General features: G+C 39.4%; 1 protein-coding gene across 1 annotated transcript; it reads right to left on the bottom strand.

The window, feature by feature from the left end:
• Positions 1-212: 212 nt before the first annotated feature.
• On the bottom strand, positions 213-11,536 carry LOC122667165. The gene is made up of 2 exons (XM_043863385.1): positions 10,988-11,536; positions 213-364 (listed from the first exon to the last, which is right to left on the bottom strand). The coding sequence occupies exons 1-2, from the start codon at positions 11,481-11,483 to the stop codon at positions 246-248; spliced, it is 615 nt and encodes a 204-aa protein (XP_043719320.1). The 5' UTR covers positions 11,484-11,536; the 3' UTR covers positions 213-245.
• Positions 11,537-19,670: the final 8,134 nt, after the last annotated feature.

The following is a 19,670-nucleotide window of genomic DNA, read 5'->3' as shown; positions in this document are numbered from 1 at the left end:
ATAGAGAAATTAAAACGTCAGTAACCATCTGGACTTGCAGAATTTTGAATCGAATGACTCTTCATTAACAAAAATGAGTGTGATCGACTGTGCGAAACTAGCTGTGAAATATGAACAGTGAGGGCAGTATCTAGAACGCTTAAGGTATAAACACTCTCTAATAGAAAGCTCCCATCAATCAATCCCAAATCGGGAAGCCCTTTCATGTGTTCGTGGCTAGCAGCCTGGATCGCCACATTCACAGCTCAACTTGTCCCTCTATTAAGCATGTCGTGGTATTGGAGATAGGAAATTTGTCGCTGTAGCTTCATTTGCTCGTAGAACTCGGCAATGAACTCCTCTGCTCTTAGATCAATCTCTCCTCCTCCTCTTCCTCCTTCATCTTCTAATGATTCTTCCCCTTCTTCCTGGCACGAGACCATTGCAGAGCTCCTCCGTCCATCGTCCCAAGAATCAAAATCGTCGAAATATTCCTCTTCTTTACTACTGAGCAAGAAAATCTTTCTACCATTGTCGTATAGGAGATCGTCATCGAAATCGACGGATGGAGGGTTGAGACAGGGGATGCAGAATCTCACGACAGAAGCAGGGCGGCGGTACGTCTTGAAGTGAAAGATTGGGGTGTTATCGAAGGAGAACTGGCGTTCCCTGTAATGGTGGATGGGATCAGGGTAAGGATTGTGGCAGAGGAGGCCCTGCTTTATGTAGCTTGTGAGGAGACAGAGATCCATTATCAGCCTACGTTTGAAGACGCCACCACCTTTCCTTGCCCACAACAATGCTACACGCAGCAGGTTCCATGCTCTACGCTCAAAAGGCGTTTTCTTCTTACCCATTTCTCTTCTTCTTTCAGTATTCAGACACTCAACAATAGTAACCTTAAATTTCTTTACTAGTTGTCCACTACAAGAGTAGAATCCAAGTATTGCTGGGTTAAATCAAAAAAATGGCGAAGACGATTGATTGTAGAAGAGCTCAGACTTTGTTTGGTGAAGAAGCTTTTTTTGCACGTTTTGAAACTTAGAAAGAGCTTCTGCTGCTGCTGCTGATGTACAGAATAGATGCTACTCTACATAGGCTTATATATTTATAGGCATCTTGCCTAAGAGCGCACAGAAACAGCTGGGAATCTTCCTACCAACCAACAAAAAAAAGGAAAAGCTCGGAGACTGGAGGGCTTTGCGTGGGCCGTGGAGAAGACGTGTAGCATGGAGTTAAATATGCGGGGAGAGAGAGAGAGAGCACGGTGGAACGGTTCCACCGTGCTCTCTCTGACTGGAACCTTCTTAGGGGAATCTTCCGTGGGAAGGCTCATGCTTTTAACGGAATCGGTCCTATGGTTTGAGGTATCAGTATGGGATCATTCGGTATAATTGATACCACATCGTTTTGAAGGTGATCAATATCGGTACTTGCCTGATACCGTATTAGTGATACGGTAGGAACAAAGGATAAAATAGTAAAAAAAACCAATTTTTTTAAAACGGAAATCAAGGGTAAACTTATCCAATATGGCCATCCCGTGCCGATACTATATCAGTATCATATTGATCTTAAAAGTGATCGATATCCGATCTAATACCGTACAGTAAAACCATTATTCGGTCCTATCCGATCCACGTATTGGTTGTTAAGTATTGATTTTTTTATATATTGATATCGATACGGATCATTGTATTGGTTAAAAAGTGATTCATTTTTTAATTTATGTTTGATATCGGTTCCATACGACTCAATTCCTAGATAGACATTGCTACCAATAACTACAAACTTGGGGAAGTAGGGAACCTTGGGTTGGATGTTTTTGTTTACTGCAAAAACAGTCTGAGAATAAAATGAGAAAGAGAGAGAGAGGGTTTACAGACAAAGCTGCCAAACATCTAGCTTGGATGAGGAAGTCCGCCAAACATCTAGATTAGGTGAGGAAGTCTACCTCATCTCTTTAGAGATATTTTATGATTCAATGGTTTTTTTTTTATTCGTTACTTTGTTATTTTTACAAACAAATTACAATAGTGGTTATTCATTCTCCGCTACTCATAACTATTTGACCACGTACTACTTGCTACTATAACCATAACTACATTTAAACTCAATAATAATAATATTTTAAACGTATAAAATCTTAACTAACTATTCCCTCCTAAACTAATAGCCCAATACCCATTACGTACATAACACCTTTCCCCTTTCTATGTATTCATTTCCTAATATTTTCTTGTTTTTTTATTGAGAAAATGTGATTTTCATAGTGATGGTTGATACCTTAAAAGTGTCAAATTCTTTATATTCTTAGTTTTTATTTTTGCCCTCTCAATATAACAATTTTTATTTTTTCTTTTCAAGAGAGTAAACTCTAGTCATTTCACACATGTACTTGAAAAACATGCAAGACAATGCTCCTTGAATCCTGTTGCGTCAAGAAATCATCGAGCGGTTCTGCGAGTGTCGTCACCTGCAAGTGGACCAAAGGGTCAACAGAGAGAACTGGTGTGATTCTGGCCTAGGGCTCTCTGATGCCAAAGTTAGATCTCCTGAGCAGATAGATGAATAGTGATTATTCAATACGAGTTTCGATCCCCTCAATGGGGTTGTGTACCTTGCCTTTTATAGTAGTGTATAGCGGTGTGGAGAGTCTCAATTTGATGGCGATTGTGTCGTTGAGTGGATAGAGGCCCTAGGTAACAGGGCTCTATCCTGATTGGCCATCTCTCTGCGGGAAGGAGTGTCCTGGTGGTATCAAGATCCTTGTTAGATAGATACCCGTGTGTGGTGATAACGTCATTGGTGCTTGAATCCGTCTGGGTGACGTGACTTCTAAGCGGTGGCCTAGAGTCCTGGTGGTGACATGAGTCTGTAGTGACACGATTGGGTCATAGACGAGTGGCCCCGGTGTCCGTGTACATCACGTCCGCGTCCACAATGCCGCGCTTGGGTGAGGCCGTGCCTGGGTGTAGGCCGCGCCTGGGTGAGGCCACGCCTGGATGCAGGCCGTGCCTGGGTGCAGGCCGTGCCTGGGTGCAAGCCGCGCCTGGGTGTAGGCTGCTCCTGGGTGAGGCCACGCCTGGGTGTAGGCCGTGCCTGGGTGAGGCCGCGCCTGGTGGAGGCCGCGCCTGGGTGGGACCCCTGGTTCGTTCTCCTTGGTTCTGGAGCGGGTCACCCTGTGACACGTGGCGACCGCTGATTGGTCCGGTGAATCTTGGATGTATCAAATCCATAAGGTGGACACCTCCTCAACTTGGTTTTGTGAAACTAAACTGTGATGCGACACTGCCATTTGAGGATGAGAGAGGTGGACTTGAGTCTATAATCAGGGACGATCTCGGGTCACACATATATGCAATATCTGACCAGTGATCTTTGACAATATCCTTATCGGCGAAGCCTGAGCGGTGCGTTCAGGGCCGATATATACTAAAACTGTGGAAATCAAGGACATCATCATGGAGTCAAATAGCTCTCTCCTTATAGATCTCACCACAACTGATCCATACCCATTAATGGTTGTGAGGGGGGTGAATGTTCATGTACGTGAGCTTAAGGAAGGCCCTATTATTGGCAAATAAGATGGTTTGTAGTACCCCTCATTAACTCTCCCATGCTAGTGTAGCCTCTACAGAAAACACTTACCCCAAATAAATAAATAAAATAAAGAAAAAGGAACACTACCTAGTTGCGAATGGCTCCTATGCCTAGCATAGTTTTAGCGCACGGTATCGGATTGGGTATCAGTTACCTACAAAATCGATAAGATACCGATATGGTATCCAAATGGATCAGCTGTATCAGACAGATTTACCCATGAATCTCCTTTAAAAATGAATTTTTGACCATTTTATCCCTTGTCCGTACCGTATCGGTGATACGATATCGGCACAGTATCAGAATTGGTAACTTGCAAAACCGATACGTATCGCCCGATACCTCAAACCATGGTGTCTAGATACAGGGTCACGCAAAATGACCGCCACAACCCATGGAAAGCCAGAAAAATCCCTGAAGTAATCGCCACAATCCATGGAAAGGCGGAAATCCCTGAAGATACAATGGTCATTTCACACAACCCTGTGTATAGGCACAAGAGCTGTGCACCTCACGCATAGCGTTCTCTTTTCTTAAAATAAAAAAAGGATAAATACACGATCTTTATCCCTCGCATTTCCCTTTCCGGTACAGTTCCTGCAATTCCTCTCATAAAGAGCAAAAATGACCACTTTATCCCTTGCCCGGATAGAGTCCACCCCCCTCTTATTAGAGGCACTAGCTAAGGAAGTATACCCGGCAGAGAATTGCAGGAGATAATTTTCCGTTAAACACATGAAAACTTCAAGGGGAAGGAAGGGCGGCCCCACCAACGCTAATATTAGTTGGGTTTTGGGTGGAAGGTGGTTGTGGCTTTCGCCCTTCCTTCGTTCTCTCTCTTTCTCTCCCAAAAAAGAAATTATTTTTTTTCCCATTATTTAAACCGAATTAAACGGTTTTTATGTAGGGGTGTCAATGGGTCGGGTTGGGCCGGGCCTGCCTAAACCCTGACCCGACCCTGCCAGGGTCGGGCCGGGTCGGGTTGGTCTTGATTTATGGCACCGTCCACGTGTCTCATTAGACCATGTTTTTGTAACATAGGATCTCAACCTATGGGACAGCTAATAAATATGTTGAAAAAAATGGCGTGTGTATAAACTCTCTCTCTACAATTGTAACGGTGTCCCCTCAATAGGCCTGGAAGCTTATAGGGGCTACAACTAAATAACAATCATGTCAGTGACTCTTTTTATGGTCCTGATCAAAATAGTAGATGATCTACTCTTTTTATGGGTTCCCACTTCATGATGATGACAAAGCTAGTAGTTATCTCTGTACAATTCTCTTCTGTTTTTTTTTTTGTCAAGAAAATACTTATATTAAGTATATAATATATATATATATATATATATATATATATATATATATATATGTAATATTATATACCTATAATTAATACAGGGTCGGATCGGGTCGGGTCGGGTCGGGCCGGGCCGGGCTAGGCCCAGGATCTAAACCCTGACCCGACCCGACCCTGCCAGGGTCAGACTATAACTAAACCCAAACCCGTCCTCAGGGTCAAAAAATCAGGGTCGGGCCCAGGCTGGGCTCAGGGCGGGTTCGGGCCAGCCGGGCTTTATTGACACCCCTATTTTTATGTTTCTTCTTGTTCCATGATTCCATTCATGCAACCGTACAGCAAGAAGACAGATAGAGAGACACAAAAAAAGGAGAATCCAAAGCTTGCTTTTATAAAAAAGAGAAGTTTCCATCTATGAGAGGGTGAGGGTTTGGATGTTAAGAGGACCAGAGCTAGTCGTCTTGAAGAGACTAGCTGTTAATTTGTTGTCAAGTTAAGTCTACATACAACCATGGATTTAGCTCTCATCGAAGGCCTGCAGTTAATCATATGCAGAATAAGGCTTATGGAACTTGATCGTAAGCATGGTATTTAAACGGATATTGGCAACTAGCAAAATCGATACGATACCGATATAGTATTGCCTAGATCTAACTGTATCAGACAAAAATACCCTTAAATTTCTTTAAAAAGCAAGTTTTTTGATCATTTTATCCCTTGTCCATATTATGCTATCGATACAGTATCAACACGATATCGATATCAACGACTAGTAAAACCAATTAATATCACCCAATAAGAATGATACAATACTTAGAACCATGATCGTAAAACGTGAAAAAAATGAATCCTTTAGGAGGATGAATGCCAACTTTAATTACTCCGATTCTAATCATCACGTCCTTTCCTCCTCTAGCCTCTAGGTATCGATAGAAAATTATCCAAATTTCTCCGGTGATAAAAGTGAACAAAGTTTCATTAAAAAAATAGGGAAAGAGGTCGCAGCACGACCTTTAAACACAACGTTAAATGCAACATTCTAATCTAAACCGTTGATTAAACAATCTTAAATCTCAACCATTGACAATATAAAAGTTTTCAACCTTCAACCTTTCTTCTTCTTCTTTGGCAACTGACCTCACTCCGTCTTCCCTCAAAAAGATCGGTGAACGTTTCCCATCCCCAGAGACAACCAAGGAGCCACCACTTGCAACCCAAAACACATCTCCTTGAAGCAATCCCCTGTAAATCTCTCTCTCCCCCTGTAAATCTATTCTCTACAAACCCAGAGAGAATCGATTTACACAACAAAAAAAAAAAAAAAAAAAAAAGGAAAAAAGAAAAAAGAACCACCCCCTGCAACCCAAAACCCATCTCCTTGAAGCACTCCCCTATAAATCTTTCTCTTCCCCTGTAAACCTATTCTCTGCAAACCCAGAGAGAATCAATTTACAAAATAAAAAAAATAAAAATAAAAAACACCAAACCCAAATTCACGAGTAATGACCGCCATTGCTACTAGCTTAACCCCTAAAATCTAAGAACATCTAACTGAAGAGCTTTCCCATTACTTTCTATCTCATAATTCGGATCTTCATCCCGTGTGCAATTAAAAATAAGCCACGAGAACAGATCTGATGAATATAAGACATCAGGCGAAACCGTGAAGAAAAAGATACGGTTTTAATTCTACTCATCTCGAAACCCATTTCTTTACTCTCAGATTTCAGGGTTTCCTCTTCCAACTGTGCTAGTTGTCTCCACGGAAGCTTCAGGTTCAAGGAGATACCAAACCAAAGACGACGACGACTTTCTCCACGGAAGCTTCTGGTTCAATCAGGGATACCGAACCAAAGACGACTACGACGACGGCGAAACAAATGGCTGTAGAGAGGAGAATGCCCAAAAAATAAACGATCACCTGAAGCACTCCCCTAAACCAAGTAGGGTTTCGTGTCAACTGAAGCACTTTCCTACAACAAAGAAGAATAGGAAAAAGAAGAAACCTGCTATCACGGTGAGCAGGTTGATAGCTTTTTTTATTCAACGGCTACGATTAAAAAGTAAAAATTTCAACGATTGAGATTTAAGCGTTGCTTTTAACATTGGGCTTAATGAAAATATCGGTCGCACTGCTATCAGTCACTAAAAAAAAAAATGTCAAATTCATTGAACTTGAAGTCAACAAGTGATATGAAACCACGAGGAAACATGAGAAGGGAAGAGAAAAAAGAAACCTTAACCACATGTAGAGGCTAATATTGTTGGGTTCCTATATCTTGGTTTCTTTAGTGTTTTATATAATTATTATTGGGCTTGCATGTATGTGTTTGAGTTGGGTTTTGGGTCCATTAATGTACAAGGATAAAATTATTATTTTACGGGGATTAAAGTTTATAAGATTTTTTATATATTTTTGTGGGGAAAAACCCTAGACACAAGAAAGGGAAATCACATCAATGTAGAGAGTGGTGTAGTGCTTTTTTTTTTTTTTTTTTTTTTTTTTCTTGTGGTTAGTGAAAAAAGTTTTTGATTCTCTTAGGTGGATGTAAGCATTCATGTCGAACCACATTAATTAAATTCTTTGTGTTGTGTGTAATTGTTTGTTTGCTTTCTTTTGCATGATGTGCATTTTTTTTTTTTTTTTTGATAGATTGTGGTTGTGCGTTCATTTCTAACAAATAGTATCAATGCAAAGTTTGACAAATCGTTGCAGGTGATGCGTTAAGATTTAGAGAAGATTTAGAGAACAGACAGTATGCAAGAATCATGCAGGAAGAAGAGTAGACATTGCAATAATTCCTACCTTGATTTTCTTGCGAAAGAAAACAAAGTCACCTCATCAAGCATGAGGCATTCTTGAAAACAACTCAGGAAGATAAGCGAGAGAGACTGAAATAAAAAAAGAAGTGCGGGCTGCACGAAGCCCTATGATCAAGAATCTCACGTTGAAAGGGGAGTTGAAGAAGGTGGGTGGTGTTTCACCCAACTCAAGGGAGAGCAGGGAGTTACGGAAAGAAAGAAAAAAAATATCCCAAGGTTTTGTAGCGTTGTGGACACAATGAATGGTGTGAATCGAGTAGATTCCACGTCGTTGGTATAGATTATGCAGGTTAGTGCAAAGATCAACGATGATCAGGTTCATTGAAATTGATGATAGGCACAAAGGACAAAGATCGAGTCAATCAGATAGCATTGAAGGGTTAATCTTCTCCATAGAACCCTTTAATGGCCATAATGACTTCACCTTGTGGCAATAACGAGTGAAGAATATCCTTACGCATGGGGAGACTATCAAGGCTCTCAATAAGTTAGACAAGCCGTAGAATATGGCGGAAGATACTAGCTCGAGTTGAGGGATCTTAGCGAATAGCACGAGTTGTATCTTACTAATAACATTTTCTTGAGATCATCGGGTTGCCCATCTAGAGGAAGTCTGGGCAAAGCCAAAGAGCAAATACATGTCTAGGTCATTAACAAACCTTTTATTTTTGATAAACATTTATATGGCTTTTGGTTGTCAAAGTGAACAGAATTTGAGGTACACTTGGATGACTTCAACAAGATACTGATAGAATTGTCGCTCTCGATGTTAAGATTGAAGAGGAGGCTGAGACACTTCACCTATTGGTTTCACTACCTCCTTCATTTGATCATATTATGATTATACTACTTAAAGATTCTTTTAAATTTGATGAAGTTATCTTTTATTAGATGAATGAGCCACAACGAAAAAAATAACGGTGAGGAGGTGTTAGAGGAAGGTATTACCTTGGTTATAGGTGGTGGTCAAGGTAGAGGCAGATTAAATGAGAGATAAGTGGAGTCTGACAAGTACAAAGGTCGCTCCAAGTCGAAAAAATTGCAAAATAACTTGTTATTATTGCACCAAGGAAGGTCATTTAAAGAGTATTGTCCAAGACATAATGAGGATAAAAAGGAGAAAGAGGACAGGAAGGAGAATGGAGATAAACCATTTAATGTTGTTGTCGTGGAAGAATCATAGAGTGATGGAGATATCTTCCTCACTTCTTCATCATGCAAAAGGTTCAGATTGGATTTTAGATTCTGATTGTCTATTTCATTTGTGTTCAGTAAGGGATCAATTTGCTACATGTCATACAAGTGATAGTGGTATAGTCAAAATGGTAAACATTGCTAAAAGTAAGACTATTGGAATTTGGATTGTATGGGTTCACATGATTGATGCAATTGTGTGAACTTTGATTGGGAATCTATACAACTTTGCAAGAAGTGTTGAAACAAGTGGAGCTATCGTTAAAACTTAAGCAAGAAGTATAGATGGATGATAAGGATTGTACACAATTTAGGTAGTGAACACATGCAGGTTTGGAAAGAAGCAGGTCTCCTTCATTTCGGATCTTATGAGAGGCAGTAATTTCTCCGATCGGATTGCAAAGGTAGAAGAGGTGGAGTCACATCGCAATGTGCAGTAGTGGACTGTGCGGGGCACCCCGGGTTAGAGTACGGGCCTTGCTAATTGGGTAAGAAGAACATGTAGATACAATGGTGGAGTTTTAATAATTGACATTAACACTAGTTTTCTTCATGGCTTGCAAAATCTTCAAGCCAAGGTAGAGATTATTGGATTTTGGGTCTATTATATGTACATGGACAAAATTGTAATTGTGTGGGAATTAGGGTTTTCAAGGTTTCCTATATATTTTCTTTGTGGGAAAACCTTAGAAAGCAAAGGAGATCATATTGTGAGGTGGAGAGTGTAGAATTTTTTTTTGTTCACTTGAATAGATGTAGGCATTCATGTTGAACCATGTTCAATTTCTTGTGTTGTATGTGTGTTATTGTTTGATTTCTTCGTTGCGGGTTCGCATTCGTTCCCAACAACTAGAACAACCTATCGACCAACATTATCGCTTGAAACACCAAGGTCAGAAATAATGACCCTACCAGCACAAGCCCATAAAACCATCAAAGATCAAAAGAGACAACAGACTTGCCCTTCCCTCAATTTGCCTATGTTTGGCACACTCAATAGGTTATACCAGCTGATATGATGACCTACACTTGCCTTCTCCGTCTTCCGGCCTCTTGCGTCTTATGGATCTTATTCCTATTGATTTGCTATTTCCCTGCTAAACCATAGTTGTCACAGCATCTAGGTGATCCAAGGCGTTGGAAAAGATCTGGATGCAAGGCGATAAATCGCCCACCTAGGCGACCAAGGCACCTGGATTCTTAGGCAATACCTTGACAACTTATGTTTTGAGGGATTTGGCTCTTCTCCAGACGTGGCGGGAGCTGGAGGATCCAGGCATCCAACCCAGCCAAAACATGGGGGGTTTGGTCATTTCATAGGGGTGCAAGTTTTGAACTGCAAAGCTAACACTAGTTCATTTTCGGATTTTCATTTTCCAGAATGATCATTTTTTATTGGAGTTTCAAGGCAAATTTTGAACTGCAAAGCTAAATGGGTTTACCAATCTCGGAGGGAAACCGCTTGGAAGAGGCCTGAGAGGTCTTCTCTTAAAGTTTTATTGGTGTTGGATTCCTCTGGTTCAAACTTGAAAATCCCCAACCTAATCTAGACTCTGAGAAGAGTTGGAGCTGGATCAATGGGGATATATGGCACTTGCCTTTTCTAGCTGGGCTTCAATCTTCAAGCATGGGCTATCAAGATAGAGAAATTAAAAAGTCACAATGTACCATCTGGACTTGTGAAGGAAGTATCTTAATTCTAGAAATCTAAGTTATAAAAACTCAATCAAAAGCTCCTAAGAATCTCAAATCCCAATCGGAAGCCCTAATTTCAGTATTTACAACATCGCCGCAACACAGATTGTTATTCTTTTACAGAAAGAATGAAAGAATTCAAAGGGAATAAAATAAACAAACTGGAAACCCGGTTTCCAAAAACATAATCTGTAAGACTTCTTGTGTAGGAAGAAGTAGTAGCGTACCAATCTCGACCATTCGCACATCAATCAATCAATCAATTTGTCCCTCTGTTAAGCATATCGTTGTACTGGATATAGGAAATTTGTCTCTGCAGCTTCATTTGCTCGTAGAACTTGGCAATGAACTCCTCCGCTTTTATATCAATCTCTCCTCCTCCTCCTCCTTCTTCTTGGTCATCATCTTCCAATAGTTCTTCCCGGCACGATATCACTGCAGAACTCCTCCGTCCATCGTCTCCAGAATCAAAATCCTCGAAATCTTCTTCCTCTTCTTTACCACTGAGCAAGAAACTCTTTCTACCATTGTCAGATTGGTTGTTGTTGTTGAACAGGAGATCGTCATCGAAATCGAAATCGAAATCGAAATCGACGGAAGGAGGGTTGAGACAGGGAATGCGGAATCTCACGGAAGAAGGGCGTTGCATCTTGAAATGAAAGATTGGGGTGTCATCGAAGGAGAATTGGCGTTCCCTGTAATGGATGCGATCAGGGGAATAAGGGTAGTAGTTGTTGTGGCGGAGGAGGCCCTGCTTTATGTTGCTTGTTAGGAGTCTGAGATCCATCATCAGCCTACTTCTGAATAACCCACCTTTCCTCCCCCACAAAAATGCTAGCCGCAGTAGGTTCCATGCTCTACGCCCAAAACCCGTTTTCTTCTTCCCCATCTCTTCTCTTCTTCTTCTTCTTCTTTCAGACACTCAAGAAAATTAAGTAACTTCCTGTACTAGTTGACTGGTTGTCCACTCCAAGTAAAGTGATGGGTAATTGAAGAAGATTGATTTCAAAAGTTTGAAACTCTTATATGGAGCTTAATTAAGCGATGATGCAGAGGTACAGATGTTAATGGCTGTTATTCTACTTATATATTTATAGTACTTGCACACAAACACGCTCTAGAGTCTAGATGGAGTGTAAAGGTGGATACGCGGAGAGAGAGAGAGAGAGAGAGAGAGAGAGGCGTGGATATGGGGGACCGTGGAACCTTCGGGAGCCGTTTTATTTTTAAGTTTGCTCTTGTTATATTTTCTATTCGGCGAGGTTTTCCACGGACCTTTATCTGCTCCACCCTTATCAAGGGCACCAATGAGAGAACAGGAGAGCATGGTTCAAGGTATCGGTTTCGATATATCATGTAAGTTTTATTGTTACCGTATATTGCTATCGGGATTTTGAGTAGCAAAACAATCCGATCTAACCCAATACAGTCAATATCGATATCAAGATGGATGCCTAAGAGCCTGAATCATTTTATAAGTATTCACATATGAAGATATAGAATATCGACGTAGGCTCTATGGCTCATTATGTAAATGGGTGTGCGAAGGAGTTTCTATTACGTCAATGGAGAGAGACAGAGAGACAGAGAGACTCTGAGGGAGTGTGTACACCGTGTTTGCATGCTCACTTTTTTTCCTAAGAAAATATATAAATATTCTTGTAACATGTGAATCAAACATCTAAAGTATAATAATATAACACAAATTTTTTTTTTTTATTTTATTTCTACGATACAAGGAAGACCATGGTCTTAGGTATTGATATCAGTACCTGAATCAATCTCGACCACTATCAATACCAATACTAACATTAATACTAATAATAATCGACCATATCAAACAAGATAAGACCATCTTGCCCCTCAAATACCAACCATATCAAACATGATAAGACCATCTTACCCCTCAAATACCAATACCAATACCAATACTAATACCAATACCTTAAACCGTAAAAGATCTATTCAATGAGAAAAAGGCAAGAGTAATATGATTACACCTTCAATGTAACCAAAACAAACCTCAAAAGAAAAAATAAAAAGTTTCTATAAAGAAAAGAAGGCGTTAAAGACTTATAGGGGAAGGAAGGGCGAGGCCCCACCAGCAACATGAAATAAACGCTATATTAGCTGGGGATGTTTTGGGTGGGTCGGTGGGAGACTGGGAGCTGGCTTTCGCGGTTGTCTCTCTGTCTCAGATACAAAAATTAAAATAAATAAATAAAAAAAAAAAAAAAGAAAACCTATAATACTTCCATTATTTGAACCGAATCATCACAAAGACGGGAGACTTTGTCCAAGTAGACGTACTCTCTTTTTGTTTATGCTCCGTGATTCCATTTATACAACCGTACAACAAGAAGACAGAAAAGGAGAATCTAAAGCTTTTTTTTTTTTTTTTAAATTAAGGAAAAATTTCCACAACCTAGGGGAGGTGGGAAATGGACTGCTGGAGTATTTTCGAAGAGACAAGCTGTGGATTTGTTGTAAAGTTGTTATCTCTACGGATCGGTTTCATTTTTTTTTTTTTTTTTTTCTGAGATTAAATTATATGGATGCAATCGTCACTCTTTTGGTTGACGATGTTAAACTTGAAATGTAAAAAGTCTATTTTACCCCTTCCCTATTACACAACCAATCCGATCCCTTAATAACCGTTAGAGCTTTATTCTCATTTTGAAACATTGTACCTGCAACTCACCCAATCCATTTTGAAACTCTTACCTGTGACCGAAGACGTGCATATCTCACTGTGGTCTCTTCATACCTCATCTTCACTGGCTTCACAAGATTGAAAATCTTTAACACTAGCAGCAGTTTTAGTAGCTGCCCCCACATCCCTTCTTCCCCTAACATTTACTTACAGCACTCCTAATGGTAGCCCTTACACGTACACCTACTGGTAACTCTTACATGATCATCAAAACCTCTACTACTTCTACATGCAATGGAAACACTCACACTATCAGCCCTTACAGTAGCATAACTAGAAGCCCTACCAACGGCCCTACCCCTCCTCCTGACAATATTCTTAGCGACCCTACTGGGCCTAACACTCCTAATAACATCAACAACACTATCAACATTACAACCAAATCCCCTTCAGGAATTACTTGTTCATGAATAACAAACAGCTTCATCACAACAGCATCACCCCTCACCTCCATCTCATCAATCTCACCGGGGAATACACATTTAATTGCAAATCAAACATTTCATCCATCAGGGATATGATTGAGGACTGTACTGTAGGCGTCATACACCATGTCTAGGTACCCATACTTGTTTGGATCTACCAATTTCTATTTGACACACCCATAAAAATGATAATCAATGGTGTACACATCCATTGTATGTATATACAGTCCTACATTGGTTAACAACGCAGCAAATGAGATATGATGAATTATAATGTACAGAAGCCAATTGGGCTAGTTCAATTGATATATGATGAATTCTCTGCAATTGGATTCTATTTTTCTCTCTATGAGAGCATGCATCATATGAAAAAGTCTCCAACAAAATTTTATTTTTTTATTTTTTGTTTTTGTTTTTGTTTTTGTTTTTTGAATGAATACCCAACATCCAAAAGAAAGACCACCAATGCCGAACTTCACAAGAAAGCATAATACCCCTATTATCCCTCAAACCACTATTCACACGAGTGGCAACAAATTTTGTGGTTAATATACCAAATTTTGGATAAGGACAAAAAAAAAAAACATTTCACTATTGTTGATATGCATTAAAGGCATTATTTTAACAATAGTGAATGCAATTCGGATCTTTATCCTCTCAATTCAATTCAAGCTGGGAAAAAACTATGAACAAAACTAACATTGCACAGAGAACAAAAAAAAACAGATCTGCAACAACAGAGTAGACTTCATTACGAACATACAAGTCTCCAGAACAGTGGAAGCTAGAGAGCAATCCTCGAATCCAGGGTTCATTCCAAATACTAGAAGTTCCACCATTACCGATTCAAATACAAACTGAGACTAAGTCTCAAAAGAGGGAGAACACTAGCCCCATACTACTCCAATCAGAAGCCCTCATTTCACTATTTACAACATCGCCGGTGGGAACACGCCTCTGTTTTTTTTTTTTTTCTTCTTCTTTTTCATTCAAAGGGAAGGGGAACAAACCTAAAATCAACAAACAAGAAACCCCCAAAAACATATTTTGTATGACTTCTTGTGTACGAAGTAGTGTAGCAGTCTCATTCGCGCATCAATTTGTGCCTCTGTTAAGCATGTCGTTGTAGTGGATATACGAAATTTGTCTCTGCAGCTTCATTTGCTCGTAGAACTTGGCAATGAACTCCTCCGCTCTTATATCAATCTCTCCTCCTCCTCCTCCTCCTTCTTCTTCTTCTTCTTCTTCTTCGTCATCTTCAAATAGTTCTTCCCTGCACGAGACCATTGAAGAGCTCCTCCGTCCATCGTCTTCCTCTTTTTTACTATTGAGTAAGAAACTCTTTCTACCATTGTCGTATTGGTTGTTGTTGTTGTTGTTGAACAGGAGATCGTCATCAAAATCGAAATCAACAGAAGGAAGGTTGAGACAGGGAATGCGAAATCTCATGGAAGCAGGGCATTGCATCTTGAATTGAAAGATTGGGGTGTCGTCGAAGGAGAACTGGCGCTCCCTGTAATGGATGCGATCCGGGGAACGGTAGTTGTTGTGGCGGAGGAGGCCCTGCTTTATGTTGCTTGTGAGGGGGCGGAGATCCATCATCACCCTACTTCTGAATACCCCACCTTTCCTCCCCCACAAAAATGCTAGCCGAAGTAGGTTCCATGTTCTACGCCCAAAACCCGTTTTCTTCTTCTTCCCCAATCCCATCTCTCTTCTTCTTCTTCTTCTTCTCAGACAGTACTCACACTCAAGAAAAGTAACTACTTTCTTTACTAGTTGTTGTAGCTGGTTGTCCACTCCAAGTATAGAGATGGGGGGTTATGGAAGAAGTTTGAAATTCTGATGGAGCTTAAGCTAGTTGATGATGCTGAGGAGGTACAGATGATAGTGGCTGTTATTCTACTTATATACATATTTATAGTTCGTGCACTCCAAACAAACACTCTCCAGAAGCGGTGTGGACTTTTTTGGGTTTTTCTTTTTTTAAGGGGCCCTTTTTTTAATTGAAAACGCGGAGAGAGAGAGAGAGAGAGAGAGAGAGAGAGAGGGAGGCTTGGGTTTGGTGTGAGTAGGGAATAGGGACAGCGAGACCGTGGAACCTTGACGAACATGGTTTTGTTTTTGGTAACTCAAAAATTTATTGAAGTGAACGTGTTACAGCCGAGGCATCCAAATCACAGATATTTTGAAAGCAGGGAGTGAAATTGGGTCAGATTGTTTCACATGGACAAGACAAGGCCCTTTGCGCAAGGGAATCAGCAATGCTGTTAGTCTCCCGAGGAACATGGTTTTATGCTATCGAATTAGCGGTTTTATTTTTAAGAGAAAAAGAATTCTATCTGGGAGTCTAGTCAGTGCAAACACTCCAATGAGTCTATGTCTTTCCTCTCCATATTATTTTCTTATGGAGAGGAGAGACGTAGACTCGGGATCTGACAAAAAACTACTTCCCTATCTATTTTCAAATATGCTCGTGTTATTTTCTATGGGGTGAAGCTTCCCACCGTGTAAACTGCACCAATGACGGGACAGAGCATGGTTCAAGCCTTCAAGGTATCGATATTGCTAATAGTTGAACCCGATATGATATTGATACAGTAGCCTTCAATGATCCGATCTAGCCCAATATAGTCAACACTGATATTAATACCAAGATCGAAATCTAAGAGCTTGGATAGGATATCAATTCATTCTATAGGTACTGACAGTTTGTATGAAGAGACAACATCAATGTAGTCTATGGCTCATTATGTGAAAGGGCATAGGAAAGAATTCCTACTATGTCATGGGGATCTGTTTCCCTTTTCTATATATCTAGTTCGAATCTTTGATTGCTTTGCTGTTACGAAAATGGGAGACGAAATAAGACACTCTTTCCTTGTACATCTAGAGGGGAGAGAGGAGTTTGGGTGGAGAGAGAGAGAGAGAGAAAGAGACTTGAGGAAGTATGTACACTGTGTTCGTATGACTACTATACCTTTTTCTCAAAGAAAATATATGAATACTTTTGTCATTATGAGGGATCAAATAAAATAAAGTATAATTATGTAATACTATTTTTTATCTCTATGATACAAAAAAGACTATGGTCTTAGGTATTGGTATTGGGGGTACCCATATAAGTCTCGACCATTATCAATACCAATAGTAATATTCATACTGATACTAATAAGAATCAACCGTAATACCGTATCAAATAGAATCAAACCATTTTGCCTCTCAAAAAAATGATACCTAGATTCTTTAGACCAGTTTATCCTACTTTGTATTGATACCACTTCGATGACATTGGTATTGTATTAGTTTTAGATATACTACGATAGGTATATTGATCGATTCGATATTAATACCGATAATGATACAAAAACCAATAACCTGAACCGTAAAAGACCTCCCAATCTGTGAGAAAGAGGGCAAAACCAATATATGTATAAACTTTCCACATAACCAAAGCAAAATGTTTCATAAAAAATAAAAAATAAAAACAAAGCAAAATCTCAAAAATAAGAAAAGGATACTCATTCAACGCTTATTGGACGCGCGTCCCATTGGAGAGAATCCTTGTTTTTTTGATAAATTGGAGAGAATCCTACATTAGAAATAAAGGCGTTAAAACCTAATAGGGAAAGGAAGGACGGGCCCACCCTATTATTGGGGTGGGTGGGAGGGAGGCGGCTTTTGCGGTTCTACGAAAGACTTTGTCCAAGTAAACGTTCTTTCTTTTTGTTTGTGGTCAGTGATACCATTCATACAACCGTACAACAACAAGACAGAAAGAGAAAAAGAAGAATCCAAAGCTTGTTTTTTTTTTTCTTCTGAGAGAGGTTGCCTTTCTTCATGCCTTAGAGGAGTTGGGCTCACGTTCAAGTAGGCGAGCGTACGAAAACGGCTCACATCCGTTCCGATGGAATCCATGTGGATTCCATAGGATGGATCTCATATAAACAGTTGTGAATCGTTCTCGTATGTTCATGTACGTGTACGTGAACGTGAATCGAACTCGCCTTGGAGGGGCTAATTGTTGCTTTGCCATTTGTTCCTTAATACTAATTGTGATTGACAGATCAGAGTGGAAGTTTAAAACTCGAATCAGAGTCATTTTGATCAGAATCGGACGAAACCATGGTTTTAGGAATTGGTATTGCATCATCAGTGTCGATTGTGACAGATACCGATACTTAACTCATATGGATTAACTAATCTGGCATGATGTAGTTTTTTTTAATGAAAAAATTGTTGTTTTGATTTGGAATCAAGTCGATATGACCAACACATATCAAGACCATTTAAATTCTTATCGATATCTACCATGATCATTACCAATACAAATACAAAACTGATATAGATTGCTACAGTATGAATGTAAATTTTTAATGAAACAAAAATGTGTTTTGATTGGAATCAAACCAATTCATATCGATATAGATGACGATCGATACCATCACCAATACCGTGGACCAAATCCATTGCCAGGGTTACTCCTATTTTATTCTCATGTGACCAAATCGAAATCAGCCTAGACTAATTCAGATTCTGATTTCTTAACTTTAAACCCTGTTGGTTTTCTAAAAATTGAAGAAATGGATGTACGTTAGGTTGCTTCGCTGATAACATTATACATTTGTTATATTCTGAGGCTATGTTTGGAAGTTAAGAAAAGAAAAACACATAATAAGACAACAAATATGATAACATAATGATTGATTTATGCATCTATCTCTCTTCAAATTCAATGGTTTTTTTTTTTTAATTTTTTTCTTAGCGTCCAAACATAACCTTAGTGAATAAAATTTTTTCTTTGTTTTAACAAAAAAAAAACGTGTGTGGGGCGAGGCTGTTGTAGCTGTGCATAGTGTAATAGTTGTATTGGGGCTGTTTTATTTTTATTTTTTTCTATTTATGATAATTTATTTGCCCAATTGTTTAGAAGAAAAGGGAATTTCCGAGTAAATTCTAATGACATCAAGGTTCAATTTTTAATGTCATAAAATATATATGTCGTGGACTTGTAAAATTGACAATCGCAAGAAATGAGGAAAGAGAAAGAGAGGGAATGCATTTCCTGTAATGGATTTAAAACTCGCATTGGAATTGGACCCAACTTGATTCTGATTAAACCGGATTCTATGCATACTGGGTTCAACTTAGTTAAGTTTAGTCTTCTTCCATTTTCGTGAGCACAAAAAGTATTTAAAAGTACTTCAATAATTGGATTTCAAGTTTCCCTCCACCCCCAGGGAATGGTAATCCATTTGCCACAGGTGTGGGATGGGCAGGAGAGTGTATTATTAGGGTATTTTGGAAAAATACTAAAAACCTGTAGGTTTGTAAACCTTAGTATTGCTTCAAAAAACCATCGGGGATCTTCCGGGAGAATTATATGTAGAGAAGAACAGATTAAACAAAAGAGAGTCGATCTTCTCCGACGAGGGACTTTCCAATACCTAAGTTAGATCTCTTCAAATTTCATACCACAATGTAAAAAGTTAACAATAGTAGATGCAATATAAGCTGGGCTAAGACTATCAACAAATCTAACATTCCACTGAGAACCACAAAACAGATCTGCAACAACAGAGTGGATTTCATTATGAATACAGGTCTCCTGAATTGTGAGTGGAAGAGACAAACCCTGGAATCTAGAGTTCATTCCAAATACTAGTTGTTCTACACTTCTACCATTACCTATTCGAATACAAACCAGAGTTTTCAAAAGAGGGAGAACACTTTAACAATATTATTCCAATCATAAGCCCTCCTTTCAATATTTACAACATCGACGGAACGCACACTTGTTTTTCTATTTCTTTTACAAAAAGAATGAAAGAATTCAAAGGGAATAAACCTAAAATCTACAAACAGGAAACCCCCAAAAACATATTCTGCATAGTATGACTTCTTGTGTAAGAAGTAGCGCTGCAGTCTCATTCGCACA

The sequence above is a fragment of the Telopea speciosissima genome, chromosome 7, assembly GCF_018873765.1.
Source record: "Telopea speciosissima isolate NSW1024214 ecotype Mountain lineage chromosome 7, Tspe_v1, whole genome shotgun sequence".
NCBI classification, from domain to species: domain Eukaryota; kingdom Viridiplantae; phylum Streptophyta; class Magnoliopsida; order Proteales; family Proteaceae; genus Telopea; species Telopea speciosissima.
The sequence above is the reverse complement of the archived record's forward strand: the minus strand, read 5'-3'. Positions and strand labels throughout refer to the sequence as shown.